The 25,499-nt window shown below is 37.8% G+C and overlaps 1 protein-coding gene across 5 annotated transcripts; it reads left to right on the forward strand.

Annotated features, from left to right (window-relative positions):
• The first annotated feature begins 4,264 nt into the window (after positions 1–4,264).
• Positions 4,265–25,140, forward strand: CIBAR1 (CBY1 interacting BAR domain containing 1). 5 transcript variants are annotated; one of them, XM_066333445.1, is made up of 9 exons: positions 4,265–4,318; positions 4,490–4,531; positions 6,100–6,334; positions 8,769–8,837; positions 14,055–14,156; positions 17,687–17,791; positions 18,283–18,396; positions 19,950–20,069; positions 24,335–25,140. In XM_066333445.1, the coding sequence occupies exons 1-9, from the start codon at positions 4,284–4,286 to the stop codon at positions 24,446–24,448; spliced, it is 936 nt and encodes a 311-aa protein (XP_066189542.1). In that variant the 5' UTR covers positions 4,265–4,283; the 3' UTR covers positions 24,449–25,140. The 5 variants fall into 5 exon arrangements, with proteins under 5 accessions (XP_066189542.1, XP_066189550.1, XP_066189575.1 ...); XM_066333453.1 differs by having other exon boundaries at positions 24,338–25,140; XM_066333478.1 differs by lacking the exon at positions 24,335–25,140 and adding an exon at positions 20,851–21,222.
• Positions 25,141–25,499: the final 359 nt, after the last annotated feature.

Here is a 25,499-nt window from a genome sequence, read left to right on the forward strand (position 1 = left end):
ACACTGTGATAAAAGAAATAATAACATGAATATACAGGCAGGTCATCAATCACATAGACTTAATCAACCACTGTGCACAGATGAACCTCTGGACCTATAAGGATCATATACCATATACATTAACATCAGTTAACAAAAGCAAAAGTTGACTGAACATTCTGTTTGTATTTTACACATATCTAGAACACACTCATTGATGAAATTCCAACCCAGAAATATGGCTTTACCTAACCAATGGCTAAGGCATTCCCTAAATATGATGGAAGAAATTCTATCCCAACTAATGTTCCTGAAGTTTCCATAGACTTATGCTCACCCTGTTTTTTCTACACAGTAATGACAGGCAATTCTTCACTGCTGCTGAACACTGCTGGAGTTACTGTTGTTCAATAAACCAGTACAGAGAATTTACTCAAGCTGATTTAAGTCAGAAGTCTGTTGCTTAGCCTCTGGAGGAATATTGGAAAACACAGTCAACAGGATATTTCAGAGCTTTCTTATCTGCAGAATTTGTCATTTATAAGATGTCATCATCTTTAGTATGTTATTCTGGAAACTTATTTAGAGGTAATGAGCAGGAAATTTGGCATTACTTTCAACATAATTCTCTGTAATTATTTCTAAATCATAGTACAAAAATATTTTTCCACTCCATGATTTATGCAGCTTGTACTCTTGTACACTCTGATGACTCAAAATTTCAACAGGCCCTCATGACATTATTTTCAACTTTCTATGTGCAGCTGGAGCTGGTGGGCCATATATTCCAGGACTATCTACAGCATCATATTAAGAACTATTAAGTCAAACCATGTGTGAAATCAGCATATACAAATTACATTTTTTAACGTCTATGCCAAGTACCATACTTCAGGACTGAAGCAGAATTAGTTTGCAATAAGTGAAGATGAGCTGTGATTCCTCTTTCATGTCTTACTCCAATGGCAAGTACTTCTTGAACTTTAATCACAAATAACTTTTCCTTATTTTCAGTCTTTTAGCTTCTTATTAAGTGGCAGACTCTGTTTCTCATTGACCCATAATTTGAAGCAAATAGAAATGCATTTCTTTTTACTGTTTGTATAGCAGCTCATACAGCACCATTCTGCTGTTTATTAAGAATTTTTGGGTATTCTGGAACTTTATTTGCTTGACCATTACTGGGTGATGAAGTCCAAACATGCCCTAAGTAGCAGAACAGATGTTTGCAACTTTCAGAGCTCTTAAAATTTGTGACTGAGAGGTCCTGCTGGAGTACAGGTCCTTGTGAAGAGACAAGACTACCTCAGGAGACCAGGAGATTATTCAAAGAACATGTCAAGGGCAATGACATGTAATTAAGCACTTGAGAGCAGGATGCTATCTGAGCACAAAAATAGTGAGGAATAAAATGAATTAACAGGATAAACCTTGCTCTGGTACGTCAATTTTCTGCATATAGGATAAAGGGCTTAGATGTAAATGGAGTTAGGTGAAGAAAGGAATAAAATGGAATGGTATGTCTCAGAAAGTATGCCCCATAAACAACATTCAGACAGCAGAAACTGCATAACTGAAGGAGAATTTGGGGAAAAAATCTTCCTCAAAAAATCCATCCAGAGATGGATTGCACCCTGATAACAAGCAGTGTGACACAGTCAAGAGAGGGGTGATAGAGGTGTAATTTAGTGATAGTGGTGTGCAATGAATAAGATCCAAGAGTGATAAACTTGGACCTTGCTACAGTGTGGGGATCTACAGGATTGCACAGTAATAATAGTGACATCATTATTTGCTAGGTCATTTTGCTGATTTATTAGATTATTAATAGTGGGTAGATCCAACAATAAACATTGAAGCCTCTCCCCTCAGGCCTGCAATTGAGAAAACAAGATTTCCAGACAACAGCTGTCCTCTCACCCTTGCATCCTCTGAAAGACATTTTCCATTTAGACATATTAGTCTGCAAAGTCCTTAAGGGCTGCAAACCTTTTGAGTGAGCTTTACCACTGATTTCACAAACTTGCCTTAAGAAAAACTGGCAACATTTTGTCTTAGCTTAAGCTGATGCAAACGACTAATTAGATACTCATTATTTGAAGAATATTTTGCTTTATGTGAATTAAAGTTTTCATTGAAGTGATCTGAATTATCTGTTTTCAGGAGAAAAACCAAGATGAAAAGTTAAAAACCAAATTTTAACCAAATCAGTTTCTATTCACACGCTCATGCATGCCTATAAAATTCTTTTCATACATCTGTGGTAGCAGCACTCACCTTCTCCCTGGCTGACATATGGAGACAACAAGCCTTTCATGACCCAAGGTGGGAATGGGAAGAGGCCATTGTATCCCTTTGGTCCACAGACAGGGTCCCCAGCCAACAGGGCAGAGACATTTCTGCACCATGACCTCCATCCAAGGAGACTCCTCTGGACTGAGTGCCCCTCACCATTCTCTCCCCATGGCAGTGACTCTTTTTGTACTGAATATCCCTGAGTGATCCTTTGATCCCTCTATCTTCTGCAGACTCTTGAGTGAGAGGCCTCTTTGTGTGTCTATCTGTGTGCACATGTACATTTTGTGTAGTAACATAATCCCAGTGAGTACAACAAACTTGTAACCCGTTAAACGTCATGGGAGCATCACCATTACCTACCTTGCTCATTACTCTAGGCCATTAGTTTTAGTTGCAACTTAAAGTTTGTTATCTGCATGAAGTTGTTGCCATGTACTTCTGTGCCAGCATGCTGACAGTTGTCCGAATTCCTAGCTCTCATGGGCCGCAGTAAGACCAGATGGGTTTGTGTTGGACACAGCATAATTCCCACTCTCCTCCTTTAAGAGTCGTTTTCTGCATTAGTATCATACAGCATGTGCAGGGACTCTGACAGATCATGGTCACACAATTCTGACGTCACATTCCCAATACATTTCCACTACAGAGAGGGAGTCAGGGTTTTTTTTTTCCATTTTCAGTTTCATTTCATTTTGTTTCATTCTTCGTTCCTTTAAGATCTTTCCTGGCACCCCATGGGATTTTTTCCATGGCTGCCCAACCTCAACAGCTCTCCCTCAGGTGAAGACAAGTTGGCCTTTTTGAAAATAAAAAAATTCTTTTCTTGGTAGTGGGAGAAGCTCAAGTTTTCTGTCTTTCTGCTCCTGTATCAGCCCAGGCCTTGACACTGCACTTGTCCTTGAACGGACCTTGCCCCTGCCCTTGGGTGGGCTCATGTGCAGGAAGAGCCAGAGCTACTTGTGTCTCCCAGGGATCAGTATTGGTCCCAGTCCTAGTCAGTACTGATGATCTGGACGAGGGAATCAAATGCACCCTTAATAAATCTGCATATGACAGGGCAGGAGGGTTGAAAGGATCTGCAGAGGAACCAGGACGGGCTGGATCAATAGGCCAAGACTAACTGTATAATGTCCAAGAAGGCAAAATGCCAGGTCCTGCCTTTGGGTCACAACAGCCCCTGCTGTGTTACAGACTGTGGGAGGAGTGGCTGAGCACCTGCCCTGTGGGAATGACCTGGGGTGCTGGTTGACAGTGGCTGAATGTGAGCCAGAGTGTGTCCCGCTGGACAAAAAGGTCAATGGCATCCTGTCCTGTATCAGCAATAGTGTGGCCAGCAGGACCAGGGCAGTGATTGTCCCTCTGTACTCAGCACTGGTGAGGGCACATCTCGAGTGCTGTGTCCAGTTCTGGGCCCCTTACCACAAGGAAGACACTGAGGTGCTGGAGCGTGTCCAGAGGAGGGCAAGAAGGGTCTGGAGCACAAGTCCTGTGAGGAGCAGCTGAGGGAGCCGGAGGTGTTTAGCTGGAGGAAAGGAGGCTCACAGGGCACCTTACTGCTCGGCACAGCTCCCTGAAAGGAGACGGCAGCCAGGCAAGGGTCGGCCTCTTTTACCTTACTCTTTTACGGGTAAGAAGTGCTAGGACAAGAAGACACGGTCTTACGCTGCGGCAGAGAAGGTTTCGGTTGGAGATAAGGAGGAATTCCTCCACAGAAGAGGTGATTAGACACCGGAATGGGCTGCCCAGGGAGGTGGTGGAGTAAGCGTCCCTGGAGGTGTTTAAGGAAAGACTGAACGCGACACTCAGTGCCATGTTCCAGCTGACACGGTGGTGGTCGGTCAGAGGCTGGACTGCAGGGTCCCCGCGCTCCCTTCTGACCGCACGGATTCTGTTTTTCGGGAAGCTGCCGCAGGCCGAGGGGCGGCGCCGGGCCGGGTGTCCATGGAAACCGAGCGCACGCGGAGCGCCGCCCTCCTTCCCTGCTTCCCGCCGCCGCAGTGGCCACCATGATGCTGCTGGGCGGCCGCGGGCTGGACGCCAGGTACGGGGCCGCGGGGCCGGGGCCGCCGGGCTGCGGCGGGAGGACGCCTCGCTGCCCGCAGCGAGCCCGGGGCTGGCGCGGGGTCGGGGAGCGATGCGGGCCCTCCTGGCGCGTCCCGGGGAGATGGGGCCGCCTCTGCCTTCCTCCGTGAAGGCCGCAAAACTTTTGCAGGCCTAGTGTGCTGTGCAGAGATGGAGAAAAGCTGTGCTGCCGGTGTGTATGCCGAGCTCTCGCGAATAATTCTGTGGGCAGTTCTAAGCGGTGGCGGTAATGAGGAGGGAATAAAAACTTTTACACCCCCATAAAAGAAAACGTAGTGTTTCACGTCCCAAAATTAAATACTAGGTGCATGGGTGTACTGTAAGGTCTGAATGATGTCTTCCTCCTGGAGGGAGACACTTTCTGACATAAAGATCTTTCAAGAAGACAGGAAACCTTTTACTGAACATCTTTGTCGGGTAGTATAATTTTAAAAAACAGCTTTATTAGCACCTAATGAAATTCCTACTTGCCTCCTCACCTGGTGAAACCGTCCCTATTCGAGTGGTTCTGTGCCCCAGCATGTCCTGGAGGACTGAAAAACTTCCTTGGGGATTTTTAACCCTAACGGAATCTCTCTTGAACAGCCTTCCAGGCAGCTCGCCGTGAAGGAACCCAACTCGGTTTTTGCCCAAGGCAGAACTATTTTTCGTTAATACATTTCCTGAAGTAAAGGTGTTCCTCATTTGAATTGTTTGCATTGTTGTTTAGTTGCAAAGTACCAAATTTCTTCGAATTTTTCTGATCATCATGTATCCTGATACAAAGTCAGTATTTAAATACTGGTCAGCAGTATTGGGATAGCTTAAGTATATGAAGGAAGGTTTTGTTTCTCTCTCTTGCCAAGACAGTGGTAGGAGTGAATTCACTCGCAGAGAATTCTAGCACTTCACGTCAATAACCTTGTGTTAGACCATAGAGACTTCTTAGGACCCAGTATCTGGCAGGTACTGTTAGTTGAACTGTCTTACAGCTGATTCACTCAGATCAACAACTGCCATGAGTTCACATGACCATCAGATAATATAGGAATATGAAAGCAAAATACAAAGTGAAATATGTGAGTTACTGGAATGACTTCTCTAAATCATTAATCATGAAACATACAGGCATTGGATAAATAAACTAATTAGATTTATCTGGTTCAAAAGAAAGTAATTTATTAGTGTGATGAATGTCCTTTCAGTGGTATTAGAATTTTCACCTCTTGTGTCCATTCACTTTTCTTCTTTAATTCTTGGTGATATTTATTCTTTGTAGTGCAGTTTGGTAACTGTTTACAATTTAAAGTCCATTTAATACCTTTACCAGTTTGTCCTCTACTGCCTAATTTCTCCAGCCATTGCCTTGCCTGTTTAGATTACAGGCTTTTGCAGGAAGGTCTTGCAGAAGTCTTGCTTGAGACTGCAATTGTTACCACTGCACTAGTAACTAATAACATGAGTAATAGTGAGCTGTTGCTTAAATGCAGGAGGAAAACTTCCATGCAGATTTTTGTGATTTGGGTTGTCATGTACTTGATCTTTAAGTGTAATTTGCTTTTTTTTTTTAGTTTGTTATTCATTCATAAAAAAGCACATATTACATAAGTTACAACATTCTCTTTTTCAGAATAAATTTCTGCTTTGCACTGAAATGAGATATCCAAGTTATTAATGGTATAATCATATAGGTTTTCTTCTGTATGTGTTGTAAACATTTCTGCCCTTCTTATTTTTCACTTCTTTTTCTTTGGTATCCAGGGACAATCAGACTAGACAAATGCAAGATGCTGTTTCAAATGTGGAAAAACATTTTGGTGAATTGTGCCAAATATTTGCTGGATATGTACGTAAAACTGCCAGACTACGAGACAAAGCAGATCTTCTAGTAAATGAAATATATGCATATGCAGCTACAGAGACACCAAACTTAAAAGTTGGACTGAAAAACTTTGCAGATGAATTTTCCAGACTTCAGGATTATCGCCAGGCAGAGGTACAAAATTAAAGCTGTACATGTTGTGTTTGCCATCTGAACTTTTCACTTACTTATCTGTGATTTAAAGGGAAATCATATACTCTGCATTCAGAAGAGAAACAGGAGAAAACATCTAAATATATTAATGTCTGAGCAGAGTAGGCTGCCAAAGCATTCATCATTTACCCACCTAATCACTTCAAGGAAAACTGCCTAAAATTAGTCCTGTTGAAGTCAGGAAAACTATCCCTATGAACACATAAATTATTTGAGGAAGAGCAAGAGGGTTTTTGACTTTAGATTATGATTTATGGTTAATAAAGTGTTCTTTATTAGTTGTGTGATTTGAGTTGTCTAGCAGCAGCTGAGGCAAAATCAGTCATTTTCCTTTTGCTAAGCATTACCAGAAATAGTATTGAAGAGGTGCTGTCAGGGACCACTGTAGATTTCATAAGTTTGTAGTTCAGCATTAAAAGTACAAACTTGATTTGGACCGTATGTGACTGTATGGCCACATTTCTCTTAGTTGAGTGAGAGTGTAAGGGAAGGTGTTTATGCCATTTAAACATTTATGTATGGTGCCAGTCAAATTGTAACTTACAATGCAGATACTGAGATTAAAAAAAAATCATTCACATGTACTCAATCTAGTTTTTGGAGTACATATCTATTCTTTTAGTAGAACATAGAAAATTCCCATTTATAGTTTTGAATGTAAGACACACTACAATTCAAAAAAGAGACTGAAGTAGTTGACATTCTTTATGTCGTCAGGGCTTTTTTATTTTGGAAAGGATTGCAAGTCATCTCTTCATAATAACAAATTGGAAAGAGAAAATATGTAGTTAAAATGTGAAGCAGCGAGTTTGACATACAAGGAATATGTGTGGATCTTTATCAGTCTATTTAGGGAGGGATTTTTAAGATGTAAAAAAACCCCTTAGGGTGTGTGCAATTTTAATTTTTCCATAAGCTCATATACATCTCCAGCTGAGATGTGGCTCCAGCTGAGCCACATGTAGCTTATGCTTCAAATGATGTAATAGTAAATTATCCTCTGCTATTAAAATTATATTGTGGCCGAAGGTGAATGCAGATTCAGACTTCATGATCTCTCTGTTTCCATCATTGAACTATGAACCTGCAATTTTGAGGTACATATGTAACAACCTGAGGTTTGCTTTTGTTGATTTTAAATGTTTTTTAAAAACTGACATTCGGCCTACATCGTCCTGCCATGCCTGTCTGTAAACCAGCATTGCCCTGTGAAAGAAAAAAAGGCAGGAGCAGCAAAGGAAAAGAGAAGCTTTTGGTCTTTAAATCGAATTCTCCTTTGCTCTTGAAAACAAAACATATTATCTCAGCTTTGTTTCTTCTGGGCATCAAGTCTCTTAACAGTTTTCCTGTTTGCTGCCAAAGTAGGCAAGAGAAAATTAGCTTATAAGGATTATCAGTTTCTGGTCTTTAGCTGCAGTGCTAGATAGATAAATACTTAGGGGTGAGGTACCACAACATGTGGTAGGGTAAGTAAGATGGGCAGGTTCTTTGGTATGTCTGTAACTCATGTGTTGTTTAGAGCCTTATTACCCTATTCCTTTCTATTCTATTGGCAGTTCAAGTGAAATTGTTTGACAGTGCACTGGGAGATGGGATCAAGGAGAAATGTTTGCTCAGCTGGCATAGATGTTGGCTGACTGGTGACTACCAGTATAGAGGGAACTGTCTCTTCCCAGTAGAGGTGTGGACCTTGTCCTGATCTGGATGTCACAGTGATGTGCCACAGCACTCACTCATGGTCCATAAGTCGTTGGCAGATTACACTGGGGCCACTCAGACACTTTTGTCAGATTTTACAAGCAGGTCTTATCCTATTGCCTGTCTGACCATATGTAGCTGTTTTTCTGACTAGGAGAACTGAAACAAAAATTCAGAACCATTCATCATGAGAGTATTTATGCGTTTTACATACCCTGTTATTGGTGTTTTTAGTGCACTCAGTACCAGTGATGCTGTTTCCACTATCTTTAAGAAGTGTTCCATTTTGTACAGTATATTTGATAGCAAAGATTGCTTGGTCCATAACCTATCAGAATGTGTAGAGCAAATACACTGATCTTTAGATAGAAAGCTACAGAACTCCACGATGCAATGTTGAATGTATTTAGTGCTCAGTTTGATGTATTCAGAATTTTCCATGTTTCATTTATCCTGATCTAATTTGGAAAAAAGGAATTCTACTAGAAATCAGCTTGAGCTCTTCAGAAAACAAATTTCTTCTTGGTTAATGTACTTGTAGATTTACAAAATTTTTAAAAACTGTTATCCTAATATTTTTTCAGCATATATTGATTAAATTCGTAATAAGATGAGTCACTATTAAATTATATTGTTTCCCATTTCTGCACACCCTGAATATGGATGATTTTAGTAACCTTGTGATTTCTTTCTGTAGGTTGACAGACTGGAAGCCAAGGTTGTTGAACCTCTGAAATGTTACGGGACCATAGTGAAACTCAAAAGGGTAGGTTAAACATATGTTTTCTCACAACGTATATTTCAGTGTCCTGACCACTCAGTTGAAAACTTTTTGTTTCTTGGGAAAATCGTTCTGATTTTTCATATTTCAGTAATCAGTTCAACTTAATTATATAGTTAGATAGCTGAACTGAAGCTATATATATGTTGGAGGAAAGAGCTTTGATGTGAAGAAAAGGATATTCAGGTTCTTTGAACACAAGCAAATGCTCAGAAAAGGCATTTATTTCTTCTCTTCCAAACTTCCTGGATAGTGTAAATTCAGGACTTTTTATTTATAAATAATGTCATTTATTGTTGTTTGATTTTGGTGATGATGGTGATGACATTATTACTACTACTACTATTTTGGCTCTTAGTCATCAATATGCTGCCTTTAACAGCTTTTTTAACTCAGAATTGTGTTCTACAATAAAGTTCATCACTTAGAAAACATATTTGAACCTGGTAAGTAGGTAGTGGCCTAAATTCCTCTCTGTTAAGTCATCATGATGACCTGAAGATACACAAAAATCTGAGGTCTCTTCATTCACTATATTTTTGAAACAATGTTTATGGGGGTTCGAAATATTCCCTTAAAGTATCTGTAAGTTTGTTTCCTCCAGGAAGGATAAGCTTCAACAAATAATTTTTAATAAGCAGATGTTTGTAAAATTTGTATCATATGCAGAGAATACCTTAATCCTGCAAACTCAAATCTGTAATTGATGTTTATGTCTGTACCATAATCTATATAAATCAAAAGCTTAAATTATTATTTTTATCTGATGATATTTTACAAAAATACCAAAACAAAAATCTTGTGCTGTGCTCATCATGATTAATTTGAGTAGATTGTGGCACTCCATCTCAAGCAAGCAGTTTTCCCATGTTTTTGTTTTGGTTTTTTTTTCCATATGGTGAAGAACCAAGTAGTGTTTGGAACTTAGTGCACAGTTACCTCACTTGGTGGTTAAAGAGATGACTGTGAAGGAAATGCATCCTGCACTTGAGTAGGACTTCCCACGGTAGTCCTTTGCAGAGCTGTAGATTATAGAGCCTAAAGGCTGGTATCTTAATGGTCACTCTGAAACCCAGTTTGTGAGATCTAAAACTGAGTACTCTGTAGGGTATAAATGTCGAGGGAGGAAGACAAGTTTCATGTGTTTGTGGCAGTAGGGTTGCTGAGGAGACACAGAACATTACAGCAGTGCCTGGGGCTTACAAACCATTGAAGAAACTGTCTTGAGGTGCACTGCCACTGATAGCCAGTAATGCTGAGGAGAGAAGCATCTGAAACCAAGTCATTGCTTGTAACAGTGAATTGAATTTCCTGTGGTCTTTGCTTTTCAGAATGTCAGAAAGCATTGCATAATGTTTATTTTAGCTACAGTGAGGAGTATGAGAGCATTTTTAAACTGTAGATGGATCAACTATTTTACCAGTTTACCTTTGAACTAAGATAGAGTTCACTAAAGATGTAGGCCATTAAATGTTGTTGTGTTGTTGTTTTTTTTTCCATTGCACGTTGACCATAAACCTTGGTTAAAACTTCAACTACCTTGTCTTCAGTTATGATCTATAATTCCTGGGACATATTTAGTGACAAAGGAAATGTTATTACTCATGTAAATCTAGCACAAGCAGCTAGTTCTAGGAGTGCTGTAGCTGTAACTAGATCAGCTGACTAAAATCAGGCAGAGTATGTCATTATAGCTACTTTCTATAAAGGGAATGTTCTCACTGCTGCTTACATACTGGGTCTGTTCCAAGAAGTACACAGCAGTATTTCTGTGCTAAAAACAACTGTTGCTTTTTCTGTGGTGTAAGATATCAATGTCCTGTGCTACTAAATGCTTTAAAGTGGCCCAGGTCAATCAGAGTAGCGTTGTCCTAGATTCTCCTAATGCAGTAAAATTGTTTAAGTCACTTGTTCTGGTTTATGATGCTGAATCGCTTCAGTGGAAGCTAAAACACTCTTCTTGTCCCACAACACAGCTTAAATGTAGGATATGAGGATTTCTTTCTGTTTCATTGTTCTATATATCAATCTTCACTTTTCTGCTTTTTGGCAACTCTGTTCCTGGTTCCTTTCCTTCATGTAAAACAGGACATCATAAAGACAAGGTGATCCACGGGCAGAAGAAAGGATTGATTTGCTTTAATAACTTCAGTGACTAAAGCAGGTAACAGTACAGTGATGAGGCTCTGCCAGCTCATTGTCTGGTGGATGAACTGTAACTGTACTTCTGTATGATTTGAAAATAGATGGGTGACCAGAGTTATTACGTGTGACTTGAATTCATAGTTAAAACCAAGAGGGACTATGAATAATTTTATATTCTTTGTCTTTTTATCTCATTGCCTATTCCATTCCACTTTTGCTTGAGTGTAACTAAAGCATATTTTCCAAAAATATGTCAAAGCTTGGTCTAAAGACACTGGAGGTGAATGTAGGACTGTTGGTGGTAGTTGGTAGTTAGTTGATGTTTGTGGTGTTTTGTTTTAAATGAAAGACTTCACCTAATCTTTGGTTCTTGTTATATGCTCCACTGAGATGAAAGAGCCCTGTAATGCTTTGGGGTTTTTTTTCTGAATGAAGGTATTTAGACACTAGTAAAACAAATTTTTCTTTTTTTTTTTTTTTTTTTTTTTTTTTTCTGTTAGGTAATGTAGACCATGATTCTTTTGCTATAAATTGCATTTCCTCTGACTTTTATTATTTTTATTGGGGTTTTTTTTCTGCACCATTTTATTGGACAAAATATGTATGTAACTGGGTCCTACTTTTGTACATCCAAAACTTATACACAGCTTCACCACTACGGCCATAGTAGCACTAATTCTTTGTCACGCTTCAGCTAGGAGAGCAATATGTTTCATCTTGGCTGTTGCTACAGAAAACAGAGGTAGAGAGGGGAACAGTTCAGTCCCTGTAGGTATTTCCAGAGGCACTACGTCCTAGAAAGAAAATACTGAATTTAATAATGGTAACTCTAGAACTTTGCATCCTCAAGTACACTTTGCATGAAAGTCAGAACCCTTTCAAGCCACAGTGTTAAATCTGATTGACTGTTTTAAATGAGCCTAGAAAGTCAGTACTGTTAACAGGGCTCAGTCATTAAATAGCACTAAACATGCAGCTGTGACCATTAGATAGAAAACTTCGTTGTTTCAAAAATAAACATGTTCTTTTCTCTTTCTCTAGCCTTAAAATTTAAAACTGGAAAAAACCAAGTTTAAAAAATTCTGTTATTCCTTTTCTTGTAGCCACATGGTTTTCATAAAAGCAAAAGGCCTTTTCAGTAATCTTTGACCTTAGAGGTAAATTCTCTTCTGAAAGGACAGCAGTAAAATCAGCCTTGATGGGCTGAAGATGAAGTAGTTTGTATTATCAGAAGCCAGCTCTGTGTCCCTAGAGATGAAGCAAAATGACAATATACATGGACATACAGACAGTAAGGACAGAAACAAGGACGAACTGCATGTTTTGCCCTTGACCTCATGTGCAGCCTCATTATTGAAGGAACACAGAGCACTGTGAAACCTGGCAGTCTTGTGCTTGTCATTGAGTAGTCATCTGGTCACAGGATCACAAAACTTGTTGAAAGATACGTTCTTAGTTGCATATCCTTCTGAGGGACAGATAACCATTTAATGGCCTACTAAAGATGTAAGCTATGATTTTTTTTTTCCCCATTGCACATAAAAGCATTAAAATTGTGATATCCAAGGCAGGAGCACAGACAACTGCTCAATATGATGGTTTCTAATAGTTCTATCTCCATTCTGGAGTAGTAAATAAAAGGAAAGTGGTATTTTTAGAATAAAAGGTCATTTGAAATGCATGCCCAATCCTGCCTCAGATTTTGTTAGACCTCAGACTGTATTTCTGCTTGTTCTAAACTACTGCTTCTTTAAACTGGAACTGTCAGAATTAATGACCATTTCCTTACCAGCATCAGTGGAGTGATAAATACTTGACTGATAATCTTACATTCCATGAATGTCAAACATTTGCAAAACTCAGTTTATAGCATGAACAAAAATTTGAAAAAACTGGTAGATGAACATTCTTAAATTGTCCCAGGTCTTCCTAGAAGTACGTACTACCTTCTCCTTTGGAAATGGAGCAAAAAACAGTTATCAAGAGTTTCTGCCTTTTCTAGATCATTTAAGTTTTATCTTCTCCAGCTACATCATTCCTTGGATATATTTTCTTCCAAATGGTTTTAAACACCTTACTAAGTGCATATATATAAATATGCAGTTTAACCCTTTCAGCCTTAAAATTCCTGTGGTACCTTGTAGCACAGAATTGTTCAGGTTGAAAAAGACCTCTGTGATCACTGAGTCCAACCATTAGTCCAACACAACCATACTCACCAGTAAACTATGTCCCCAAATGCCATAGCAACACCTTTTTTGAACACTACCAAAGTGGTGATTCCATCAGTTCCCTGGGCAGCCTATTCAAATACCTGACCACTCCCTCCATTGGAAAAAAATCTTCATAATATTTCATCTAAACCTCTCCTGATGCAGTTTACATGTCCTCATCCTGTCACTGGTTGTGTGGGAGAAGAGACCAACCCCCACCTGGCTACAACCTCCTTTCAGGCATCTATGGAGTGCAATAAGGCTCCCCCTGAGCCTCCTCCAGGCTAAACACTCCCAGCTCCCTCAGCCATTCCTCATCAGACTTCTGCTCCAGCTCCTTCAGCAGCTCCACTGCCAGCAGTGACAGCAGTTGGCAGTGGACAGGTGACAGCAGTGTATTTTCTTCAGAATTTCTCCTTGGTACTGACTGCTGCCTGCTTTGGTTTTTTTTTTTAATGATGCTACTTTATTTGATGCTGCTTTTTATTTCTGAGTACCACATTTATTCTATTGCTAAGTCAGGAACAAGTCTGCCTTCTTAATGCTTTGGGGATCTCAGCTTGTGACCATCTGTTATACTTCTCATGTAAAGCTGTGAATATCTTTCTCTTTCCTTCTCCCCATTTTCAATTATAATGTGTGCTATAGGGAGTTGCGCCAGGTGCAAAACTCGCTCAGTCCCTGACTTCTCTTTCAGAGGATCAGTTAACAGATCACTAAAGTCTGTTTTTATTCAAAGCTTAAGATTTGTCCATGCATGTATAGGCAGTGCATGTATGAAGAAGAGCATATTTTGTATTATCCTAAATGTATTTCAAACATGTCTAAAACATTTTATTTCCAGGATGATCTTAAAGCAACTTTAACCGCAAAGAACCGAGAAGCCAAGCAATTATCTCAACTGGAAAAGACACGTCAGCGGAATCCATCAGATCTACACATTATTGTATCCTGCATCTCTGGTCACTATGACAAATAGTTTTAAAATTTCTTGGGAATTAAACCGTTATGTTTAGGAAGTGACAGTAACAGTAATACTCTTTAGAGGGACTGTTTCCAATGTTGAATCTTTTCTTAAACTTCATGTAGAATTACAGCTGCTACAGAGCAGTAGTTACTCACTTTTGAATTGAAAAGAAACTATGAATTAATTGATCTGTTTATGCAAGAGAGGTAGGCATAGATTACATCTAGGAATTTGGAAGGTTTTAAAAGCAAGTGTTATCAGACAATTTGTTTTTTTTTGTTTCTGTGGATTTATTGTTTTACTGGTTTTTTCCCTGCCATTTTGGTCATTGTGCTTCCTGGTACCTAGATGGGATATGAGTTTCCTCCAGCTGCATGAAGGGTCATTATTCTCTTAGTATAATACTCAACTAGATTACTCTTCTTTTCCAAAGACCAGTCACCCTCCCCAGTGTACTATTCTGTACCACAGCAGGAAAAATTAAGCTTCCATCAAACCAAATCAGAATTTCCAGTAAAATCTCATTGAAGTTTCAAATTTTGAAGCAATGCCAAAATAAACAGAATCAAGACAACCCTACTTCAGTCCCTTTATGCTTACATATTATGATACAGGATCTAGGTTCATGATGTACTCTTTACTTTTTTATTACATTTTAGTGTTAGACTTGAGAGTCTTTAAGCAGTCTGATTTGTTGCTGGATTTTATCAACTCTGTTTCAGAATCTTCAAGATCTTTCTAGTGTCTGGGGCATGAGACTGCAGAAAGAGTGAAAATTGACTGTGTTGGTCAAACAGAACACAGAACTACATTTTATTTTTGTCTTTGCCAGAGAATTTCCATTTAATATTAATCAAATCAGTTAAGTAATGCCTAATTAGAATTCCTCACGTAATAAAGACAGACATATGTCAGCCACAGAGTTAGAACTTCAGCTGTGTTGCTAAGTTCTCTCTTGTTGGAATTAAGGGAGTGAATTATAATAATAAGCTGTTTTCCCCAAAGAGAGACTGGTCCTATTTTTCTCCCTCAAGCTAATTCCCTTTCATTTCATGGGTATGTCACTGGACCTAGTTCATTTCTTCTTGTTTCTTTTCTAAGCTTCTCCCAAATACTCTTCTGTGACTTAGTTTCTTGCAACACCTCTTTTTGGTACTTAAGGCTTTGAGTGAAGAGTTATAAAATCTCAGTACAGTCTGATTCTGCAGCATAGGCACCAAATGCTGCCTATTTGCATTTTACAGTGATTGACGTAAAACACATAAGAAAGTATTAGGAGCAGGAATGTGCTCTTTTGAGGGTGTGTGCCGGTCAGCTTTCAGGTCTGAGAGAGGCTTTTCCACATTAGAGCACAGTAGTTGGGCTGGTGCAGGGGTTCTCTTATTCTTGAGCAACTGTGAAGTTGCAGCAGTGAACAACTGGCTACAGATAGCAAAGGATCTGTACTCACTCCCATCTTACAAATGGGGTGTTAGCACAGCTTTGAAAAGAAAACATTATCAGACTTCTAAAAATACAGAAATATGCTTCCATAAATTAAAATAGATTTATTTTTCTTAGGAATTCTGCTAAACTGTAGGTTACCTGCTTTTTATTTTGTTCTTTTAAAAACAAATAACCAAATCCTCAGTCCAAAACAAAAGCTGTCCTGAAATGTTTTGGCCTGCATACTTGAATTCTAGCAAATATCTAATAAACTCTACATCTTACAGCCAGAAGCTTCAGGCAACATCATAATAGCACTAAATATATAGATGTTTTGACATAATTAAGGGAAATAGTTCACAGTATATTAAAAGTAGAAGTGAAAATGAATACATCTGTGAATATTGATTGTTACGTTGCCATTTTTTCCTTTACTTATATTTCCAGTCACAGGTGAGTGTTCAGAAGAGAAAATACCAAACTGCTGTTGTCTGAACTATGCAGGCTCTGCGACTTTAGACACTTCACTCTGAAACAACCAGAATTCCTCTCCAAAAGCCTCTGTGCACAAATTATGTCCAGTCTGAGATGTATTTGGGTATCACAGAAATAACATACTGTATTTGTATGTGTAAGGGCTGTGTATGCGTAATAGCTGCCATCACTTACACAGTGACTGATTGAAGTAATTGAAAATACACAAAATGTCTTTTCTTCCCTCCTGTGGTTTGGGCAAAATCAAGAAAGAGAGATGAACATGTTCATAAATACACCTTTTGTACTACTAAAGATTATTATCAATTCTGTTTGCCCTGTAAGGGCAGAGTTGTGTCTATGATTCTAGGCTGTTTTTGAAAGGAGATTGTTTCAAATTGATAATCCTGTAAAATAAGATCAGCAGATTAGAATCAAAGAAGTTGAACAGAGCATGCCTTATGCTTTGGGTTTCTATATGTGTAACACTAAAAGCTAGATCACAGGAACTGGACCTGTGGTGTCTTCTTCCATTTAAAAAAATCCTCTCTTAAGTTGCAGCTTTGTAGAAATGGGAAGAACCCTACAACTTGACCATGGGATACAGTACTTGATCCATATACTACTTTCAAATCTCACTACAAAATAGATTTATGATAATACTTACTGACTGAGCCTGTAGTATCATTACTGTATGATGTTTGACCAATAATGTAAGGAAAATTACAATTTTAGACCCAAATCTTTCAAGCTTTCAAGTGCAAGCTCTTGCAACTGTACATTGTTAATTTGTAATAGTACAGAGTTCTCAGACTTGACTTAATCAGAATAGTTTCAATATCTTTCACTAAATGGTAGTGAACTTTCTATAAAGTTCATAATTATATCTAATTAAAATAGCTATCTAAAATGTTTTTTATAGTAACAAAATAAGAAAAACTGTGTATTTATGTGTTTAGGAAGTGGTTGATGTGTTCCCTTCCCAGTGCCCTGTTGAATATGTCCTTTATAAGATATTTTAATAATACAAAAATATTAAAAACATAAAATACCTGAAATACATTTGAATCTAAAAATTACAACAACTCTAGCCTGAAGGATTGAGATATTTACAGGATGTTAGTTCCAGCTGCTGCTATAATTGTCTATTTAAATAATTTTTTTAAAACTTACTAAGATGAGGTTCAGCACACTATACTGGAAAAGATTCTTTCTGGACTCAGCAGGTTGATCTGCAGTAGAAAACAAGGAGTGATCTTTCCTGCTCACCCACCACTCTGGCCTCTGCTGGGTTGAGTACCTAAACCCAGTCACTGTGTTGTCATTGTCAGGGCTGGCTCAGTAAAACTATCACATGATTATTACAGAAAATGAATCAAGGCAGAGGGACTTTCCTGACTGGCTGCAGCTGATCATTTTTCATGTTTCACATGAAAGTCACAACAATGCAGAAAGCATGTTGTATATGCTCATTAAGCTACGGATTTAAAATCCTGTAACACAGATATGTATTGTTTTGAAAACTCAGACTTAAATGTTTTCATGGCAGTTACAGGAAATAGCTTTGTGTCAAATGCAAGGCTAATTTCACCTTTGTGTTACTTTACCAGGCTGAAAGTGAACTGCAGAGAGCGACACTGGATGCTACTCGAACAACTCGGCACCTAGAGGAAACCATTGATAATTTTGAGAAAAAGAAGATAAGGGACATCAAAGTATGTGTGCTCACATTTCATCTTGCATAATAAAATTACTATAGTTAGTCAGGGACAAGATTAGCAACATTCAGTATTCACTGAAATGCAGATCTCATGGTATTCATTAATATTTCACAAGAATTTTAAATGACAGGTATGTGTAGAATCTACAGATTCTATATCCTCAACCTCTTATAAAAGACTATCTTCAAAATAGTCAAACTTCTGACTGACTGCATCTTGTGAATACATATTGGACATTATCAAGAAACTTTTCAGCAAGACATGTTATTCGTATCACATTTCCTCTTTACTTTTGAGGTATTTATTTAGAATTTATTATTAAACAATAACTACATAAGTGATAGCCCAGCCAGCCTTATGTTTAATTTCTATAATTCAAGTCTGACTACTTGAAAGTACTAAGTATCATGCAGTTAGTCTACAGCAGTTTTTTTGAAGTGAAAATGTACTTTACTAGATTAAGAAAACCTTTCTTTTACTTTCAGAACATATTTTCTGAATTTATAACCATTGAAATGTTGTTCCATGGGAAAGCTTTAGAGATATATACTGCTGCTTACCAGAATATCCAAAATATTGATGAAAATGAAGATTTGGAGGTAAGAGTGATTGAGATTTGCTTCTCTTTACTTCCTATATAAAAACAGTTTTCACAGTTGAGCTATACATGTCCCACACAGAAAAATGCAACAAATATTTCAGGTTCCCAGAACAAATTCATGTATACCAAGCCTTTTTTTTGCACTTCTTCAGCAAGAGCATGAAGGTTTGTAATCTCAGAGAACACAAACAGAGAGCAACTGCAGTGGCAATCTAATTTTTCCCACAAAACACAGAAAAGAGACTCAGAAAATTACCTGCCACTCCAAACTCAGCTAAACCTAGTTTTTAAAGAACACTTCTGCAGTGAATCTTGCTCTAAAGATGCACATAGAAACATTCTTACACTGCTGTGATAAGATAATGTAAAGACTAATTACTGCAATAAAGATCTCCCTCTAACCGGAATTTTGTTTGCTTGTTTTCATCTTTGAATCACTTTTATTAGGTTGTTCTAGAATTAAGAGACATTTGTTATTTACTACATTGGGGTTTTTCCCTTGTGGCGGTAACCAGCTTCAAGTCACTCTTTCTTTTCTATTTGAATTATAGTTTCTCCTTCCCAAGATATGCTTTTCAGTCCTATTCATTCTTGCAGTTCTTCTGGATGTTGGGCCTTTAAACTTAATATCATTGAAATGTGTGTTGTGTATATCTGTTTGGTTTGTCAAAAAAGTTGGATCATTTTCAGTCTTTTTTTGTAAATCCTACCAGTAATAATTTTGTCTATGACATAGCTCAGAACCAAGTTAGCACAAGACTTAAAAAAACCACGATTCTTCAGTGACAGTCATATTTGAGACTAGTTGGTAATTTTACTTCATTTAAACTATGCCATGGCAATTTTGTACTATTTTAGTTTTACAATTATAATGTCACATGGCACTAATTCAGAAATCTCCTTTAAGTCAGTACTTTGTCCTTCACAACCAAATTTTTAATCTCATTTTAAATTTCCTGTTAATTGGACAATAATTTATTTTTCGTAAAAATACTAACCATAATGTACCATCTCCTAGACTTAGTCTTGCACAGATAGCTGTATTGGTTATTGAAATAACTTGAAAATATAACAAATGTTACAGTCTTCTCTGTATTCTAAGAGGTTTCCCAAATTTTTCCTGAGTTGTAGATCTCCTGTACATTGCAAGTAAAATTTTTCTGATGCAGTTGTGACCGACAGCAGGGATTTGCTTGTGAAGGGACTGAGCTCATCTTTACAAGAAATGGACAGCCTGAAGGAGTTGCAGGGGTTCATACTTCTAGCTTAGGCTGAAACTCAGCTAGATATGTTGGTGGGAAACCATTGCAGTTTTCCCTGTGTAAATGTCCCCAAACCTCTGAAGATTGTTTACCTTTACCACATTAAGTGTGTTAGTGTATGTCAGGTTAAGCAAGGACCTTGTTTCAGCTAAAAGTTATCAGTCCAAACTACAGTTGATGCACATCTCTAAATCAGGCTTCATTGTCCGATGCTGCATTTCTGCAAGCTTCAGTCTTGGTGATTCTTAGCTTGCACGCATCTAAGTCACAGCTTTCTCTTTTTGATTAGGTTTTTCGGAGTTCACTTTATCCACCAGACTATCAGTCTCGTTTAGACATAGTTCGTGCAAATTCCAAGTCCCCCCTGCAAAGAACTGGCTCCTCAAAATCTTCACTGAGAACAACACAGGTAAGAAAACAAATTACCTAAGTTACTGTATTAAAGCTCTGCTTAACGTAATCTTCCAGCTAATGCACATGGATCCACTGTCTTTACTCAGTTTACCGTCAGAAATGTAAAGAAACTTTCAGTGGCATAAATATCGTATTAAGCTCTTGATAATGCAGCTTCATCATTGAAAGGAAAAAACCCTCAGCTTTTAAAGCTGTGTTCCTTTCTTTTGTCAAATGCCATTTCCAGCAATACTTGGTCTTCCATCAACAAACTGTGCCATCTTGCAGAGAAGAGATCTAGAAGCTTATCTGAAATTCAGAGTAGCGACATTCTTTAAACACTTGCGTATTTTAGTGTTCAGATTCTAGCGTGCCCTCCTCATGCAGACTAGTGATATCTTCTAGCAGCAGAGCAAACCCATGACCAACAGACCTCTCCTTTTATACTCTGAAAATTCACAGCGGGGCGGGCGGGAGAGAATGAAAAAAATGAGAGAAACAGTTGAAGACAGTGACACTCTTTTGTGACACAGGACCAGCTACCTTGCAAATATCTTTGCCACTTGTTTACAGCAGTTAACTTGCAGACACTGCAAAATGGCTAACTTATTTTTAATTTATTGCAACTGTAATCCTCTAACTACAATGATTGTTACCAGTGTTTCAGTTAAAGACAAAACCACATTTAAAATGTATCTTACCTTTCTTCTTTGAATAGAATCATGCATTGATATTGTCCTAAGGAAAATTTTTCTTGACTTCCTACACACTTTACACCTTGTCTGCTCTCAACATAGAACGGATCAATTATTACAGTTGAGCTGTTCTGTTGGTGAACGTATGAATTGTGTCATCTGAAGGGATACAACTTAGTGACTCAATGCCTGAAGTACTATCTTGACTGAGTAATTTGCCAGTCCTGTCTATCACTCAGGCAAATTTCATGTTCAAGCTACTTCAGAAAATGTAAGAGATAAAAAACACAAAATGAGAAAACTGAGAGTATGTACACTGTGATTTCTCCAAGAGGTGTAGTTGTGGAAACTGACAGTGGTCAGAACATGGATTCTTAGACTCCAGGCAGTGCCTTGAAGTATGTGGGAAAGCCAAGGACAAAACTCTCTCAGTCTTGCCTGGGAAGTCATGAGGAGGAACCCAAAACAATCCCTATAAACAATCCCTGTGGAGAGCCTCCTCTTGACACCTGGTGTTTTTCCAACTTGTTTACTGGTAAAGATGTTTACAAAAAGGTGGTGCCCTAAAGGACCAATCCTATTCATTGTACCTAAACACTGTATAAAAAGAATTTGTCTTTCAGTGGACTTTGCTGTAAGCCCTCTGAAGAAATCCAAGTTCTACATGTCGTTCCATGAGCCGCACTGAATCGTAACAATAGTGGAGTGGAACTCCATTTTGATTAACTTGCAAGTTAACCTTTCTCGTTTCCTAGACTGCTCTCTTAATTATTTCTTTGGGTGTTAGTGTTCTCGTAACCTTTCCTGTTCTGAAAAGAACAGGAAGTCATCTACACCTAGAGGGAAACTCCAATGCAATTCAAAAAAAGGTCATCTTACTTGGTTGTGCAGTGTGTCTCCAGAGGAGGATCATATGGCAGAAAAAAAGGGGTGGACCCTACTAATGCAGTCATCATAGGGCAGTGAAGAAAAATTTAAGCAGCCCTTCCTGATTCTGTAAACAGCATGGTGCTGAATTACACTAAGGGCTCTAATCTTTGGAACCACCAAACATCCCATGAGGAAAAAAAAAGGCTGTATTCAGAAAAACTTTCAGGTGATTTGCTTTATCTTTTCTGTGGATCCTTCGCTCTGAATTTTTTGACAGATCTAGTCTCCTGCTACACAGTAATCCTGTACTGTCTGTAATGAAGTACTTTGCAATTTCCAATGTAAAGCAGTATAAACAATGTGGGAAGCAGTTCACAAAATCACATGACCCACAAGTCTGGCAGGGGAGGACACACACACACAAACACTAGCCTGTAGGTGGAGGACAGTGTGGGAAGTCACTGCATACCAGATAAAGTGTGCCAGTAACACAATTCAGGTCTTTTCAGAGGATTTAACACATACCATCTTTGAATTTATTTCTGGCTCTGTGGATTAACTTTCTGTATTATCTTTATGTTAAAAATCTAAAGTCCTCCTTGAGCTTGATTCATTTTCTCACAAAGAGCTATGTCCTTCATTTTACAACAATTCACTTGGCAATTTATCCTCAATGTTTTGGTTTAACAATTCAGGTTGGTAGATCTTACATTTTAGAACTATAGCAAAACAGAATGACCTTTTCCAGATATTTTAAATCAAACTTAACTACGCAAATTTTATCTATATGCATTAAATATAACAAACTTTTACACTGACACTCTGTAGGACAGTGAAGTATCATTTTAACCATTACTGAAAATGTCTGCATCCGAATGTTCCAACACTAAGACATGTGGAGAGAATTGTCATTCTTCTGTAGTAGCATCTACAGTGAAACATAGAGCTGAACTGCTTAAGCAAGGACAGTCATCAGCTACATGCAATTAGAATTAATTTTTACATAAAATTATTTATGGTCAACAAATTATCATAATTTTTTTGCATTAAGTTATGAAAAATTAAATTCCACTCTCGGTATGTTTTAGTTCTTCGGCACAATAACTTGGATTTAAACTACATAATTTCTTTTCTCACTTTCCTTCCCTGATCCAGTTTGGTTCTTATGGATAGCCATCTTAGCACCACAGGTGATAATATTTAATAAACTATTTCATTTATTGCTGCATGGTCAGAGGTATTTGAGTAGTGAGAAGAAAAAAATCCATAAAGCCAAAACACTTCTTATTTCAGGAAAGGGAGGGAGCTTTTCTTCAGACACATGATGCAAGTTCTGCTGAAGAATTTCAGATGCTCTGAACTAGAAAAAAAACCTTAGAAAATTAGTCTATCCAAGTGAAATTCTTTTCACCTTAAGAGGCTCAAGCTGCAGCTTTCCTTAAACTCCAATTACAAATCACTGCCACTGTCTTTTTCTTCTTTCACAGAATAAGACTGCTGCTTTAGACATTTCAACTCAAGTTAACCCAGCTTCACCCAATGATTAACTCCATTTTCTGTTGTGCTCAGGAATTTTTAAGCAAGTATTTGCTTCGAGCTCAATTATGTACTTTGTGAGCATCAACAAGACTAAGGATTTTTCTGCTTTCAGAAGTTCAATGATTACAGTTTGCTTTATGCACACACAAAAAAAACTTATGTTACATACATGGCTGTATGAATTATAACACCTCAGAAGTCGATTTAATAAAATGAGCATTTAAGGACTTTTAAAATAGGGGGTTGCTTAAAAAAAAGGCAAGCTCTGTCTTCAGTACAGAAGTTTTTATTATATCACTGTATGTGAGAAGACACAGAAAATATAACCAAAATTAGAGCTGCAGATACCCTTAAAGAACTACCGAACCTGAAATAATTTTTCAAAGGCATTCCAGATGACTTGGATAACTGTCTTCAATGTTCTCTTTCTCATGGGGAAAGAAAAAAAAAATCCATATATCCTTTTTTTAAATTGCAAATGTTGCACTGTCCATCAAGAATCTATCTTCAATAGGAATTGGATTGAGCATTAAAAAAAAAAAATAGGAATTGGATTGAGCATTAAAAAAAAAAGTCCAGGCTGCAAAATCTTTCAAATGAGATGAAAGCTTGGCAGCTGGCACTTGTTTTTAATGTTTGATGAACCAAAAAGAGGAGTCACTCTAAAGGCAAGCGCTGATGGGCAGGGAAGGAAGTTCATCTATGGATCAAGACACTTTTACTAAGTTTGTCTAATTCATTCTTGGAAAAAAAAAAAAAAAGTAAAAAGCTTAGAGCAGCATAGTTTTGAGCTTTTAACTGAAGAGGTCTGATGTCTCTAAGATAAGATTAGGCCCTAATACTCATCTTCAGCCTGCTGTTTCAACAGCCAACCCAGTAAAGGAATGATCTGCATCTTGTTGATTTTTAGCATTAACTGGGTAAAAATGACATTTTCCCTATCCTATAATAGTTGTCAAGGATTACATGGATTTTATTTAGCTTTTAAAAATCATTATAGCATTTTTATTGTGTCATGTATCTTTCCATTGGTGTGCATGTTATGAAGAGTTAATAAATTAATAACTTAGTCCCCCCATGAAAACCCGACAAACATTTAGACTGAAAATGCCGATAGAGAATTTTTTGGTTGCAGAGAACAAATAGTTGATATCCTTTTGTTGGATTTTTGTTTTAGCAGACTTCCCACAGAAAGGTACGAAAAGATGAAGAAGAAGACGAGGAGGAAGATGAAGATGATGAAGAGGAGGATGAGGAGGATGAATTTGATGCTACTAAGGAAGTGAGATAGCAAAGCTGTTCTAAGAGGAGTTTTTTTATTAAGGGGGAAGAAAAACCCTTTACCTAGAGGCTTTTATATGTTGGATCTAAAATTTCACTGGGGCTGTGTATTTAGAATTCCAGCAGGAGCATGAATCAGCACTGATTCCAGAGTGCCAGACAACAAAACAGTTTCAAAGAACGGAAAAAAATCCACTGAAAGTGGACAATTTCAGTAGCTAGAAAATTAAATATTTAAATAGATGCCTGTATTATATTTGCATAAATTGTATTGTAATCACACTTGCTTAAACTTAGGTGATGAACAGTGTCCAAATACTGCACTAAGCTTTCAAGCAGTTACGAGCATTGTTTTCTTGTTACTTTGCCAATATATTACCTCTCTAGCTATACACCTCTTGAATTTATTAAGTGCTCTAGCTGTAACTGTTATATTTGGGTGCACACATCCTAAATTGCAGTAATTAAGAAACTGTTTGCAGCAACAACCTGTTTTCATTTTGCTATTCACTCTGGATGGCAGAAAGCAGGGTGAGGTGTACTTTTTTTCTTATTTTCATTTTCCTCAGGCTTTCATCAGGTTCAGATGACTTTTGATTCCTTTACACATTCAGAATGAACAGTTACAAATAAGGACCTGGCCCAGTATCTTATGTTCAATTCTGCTTTGCTTTTAATAAAAGTGCCTTCATGATAAAACTAGTGGATATTTTATGTAGTTGATAATTATTATATTAGTTGAGATGCTATACATAGTTCAAATTTCATGTGTTTACCAACACAATTCAGTTTCTGGTTCCATCAAACACAAGAAATTACACATTTTGAGTGTAATTTCTTGTCCTGTTTAGAGATAGAGGCTACATGTGTTCATTTTTTAATAGTGTATGGTTGTCTGCCAGAAAGCTCCTACCACACTGTTCACCTCCACCTTTAGTATCTGCTAAAGAACAAATCCAGAAGAATTTAAAACTTGTTTTCCCAGTCACAAGTTAACTTATAACAAAATCTTTCAGTTACAGAAATAAACTAGGAAATGCATTTATAATATTGATGCCACT

This window comes from Sylvia atricapilla, chromosome 1, assembly GCF_009819655.1.
Source record: "Sylvia atricapilla isolate bSylAtr1 chromosome 1, bSylAtr1.pri, whole genome shotgun sequence".
In the NCBI taxonomy this organism is placed as follows: Eukaryota; Metazoa; Chordata; class Aves; order Passeriformes; family Sylviidae; genus Sylvia; species Sylvia atricapilla.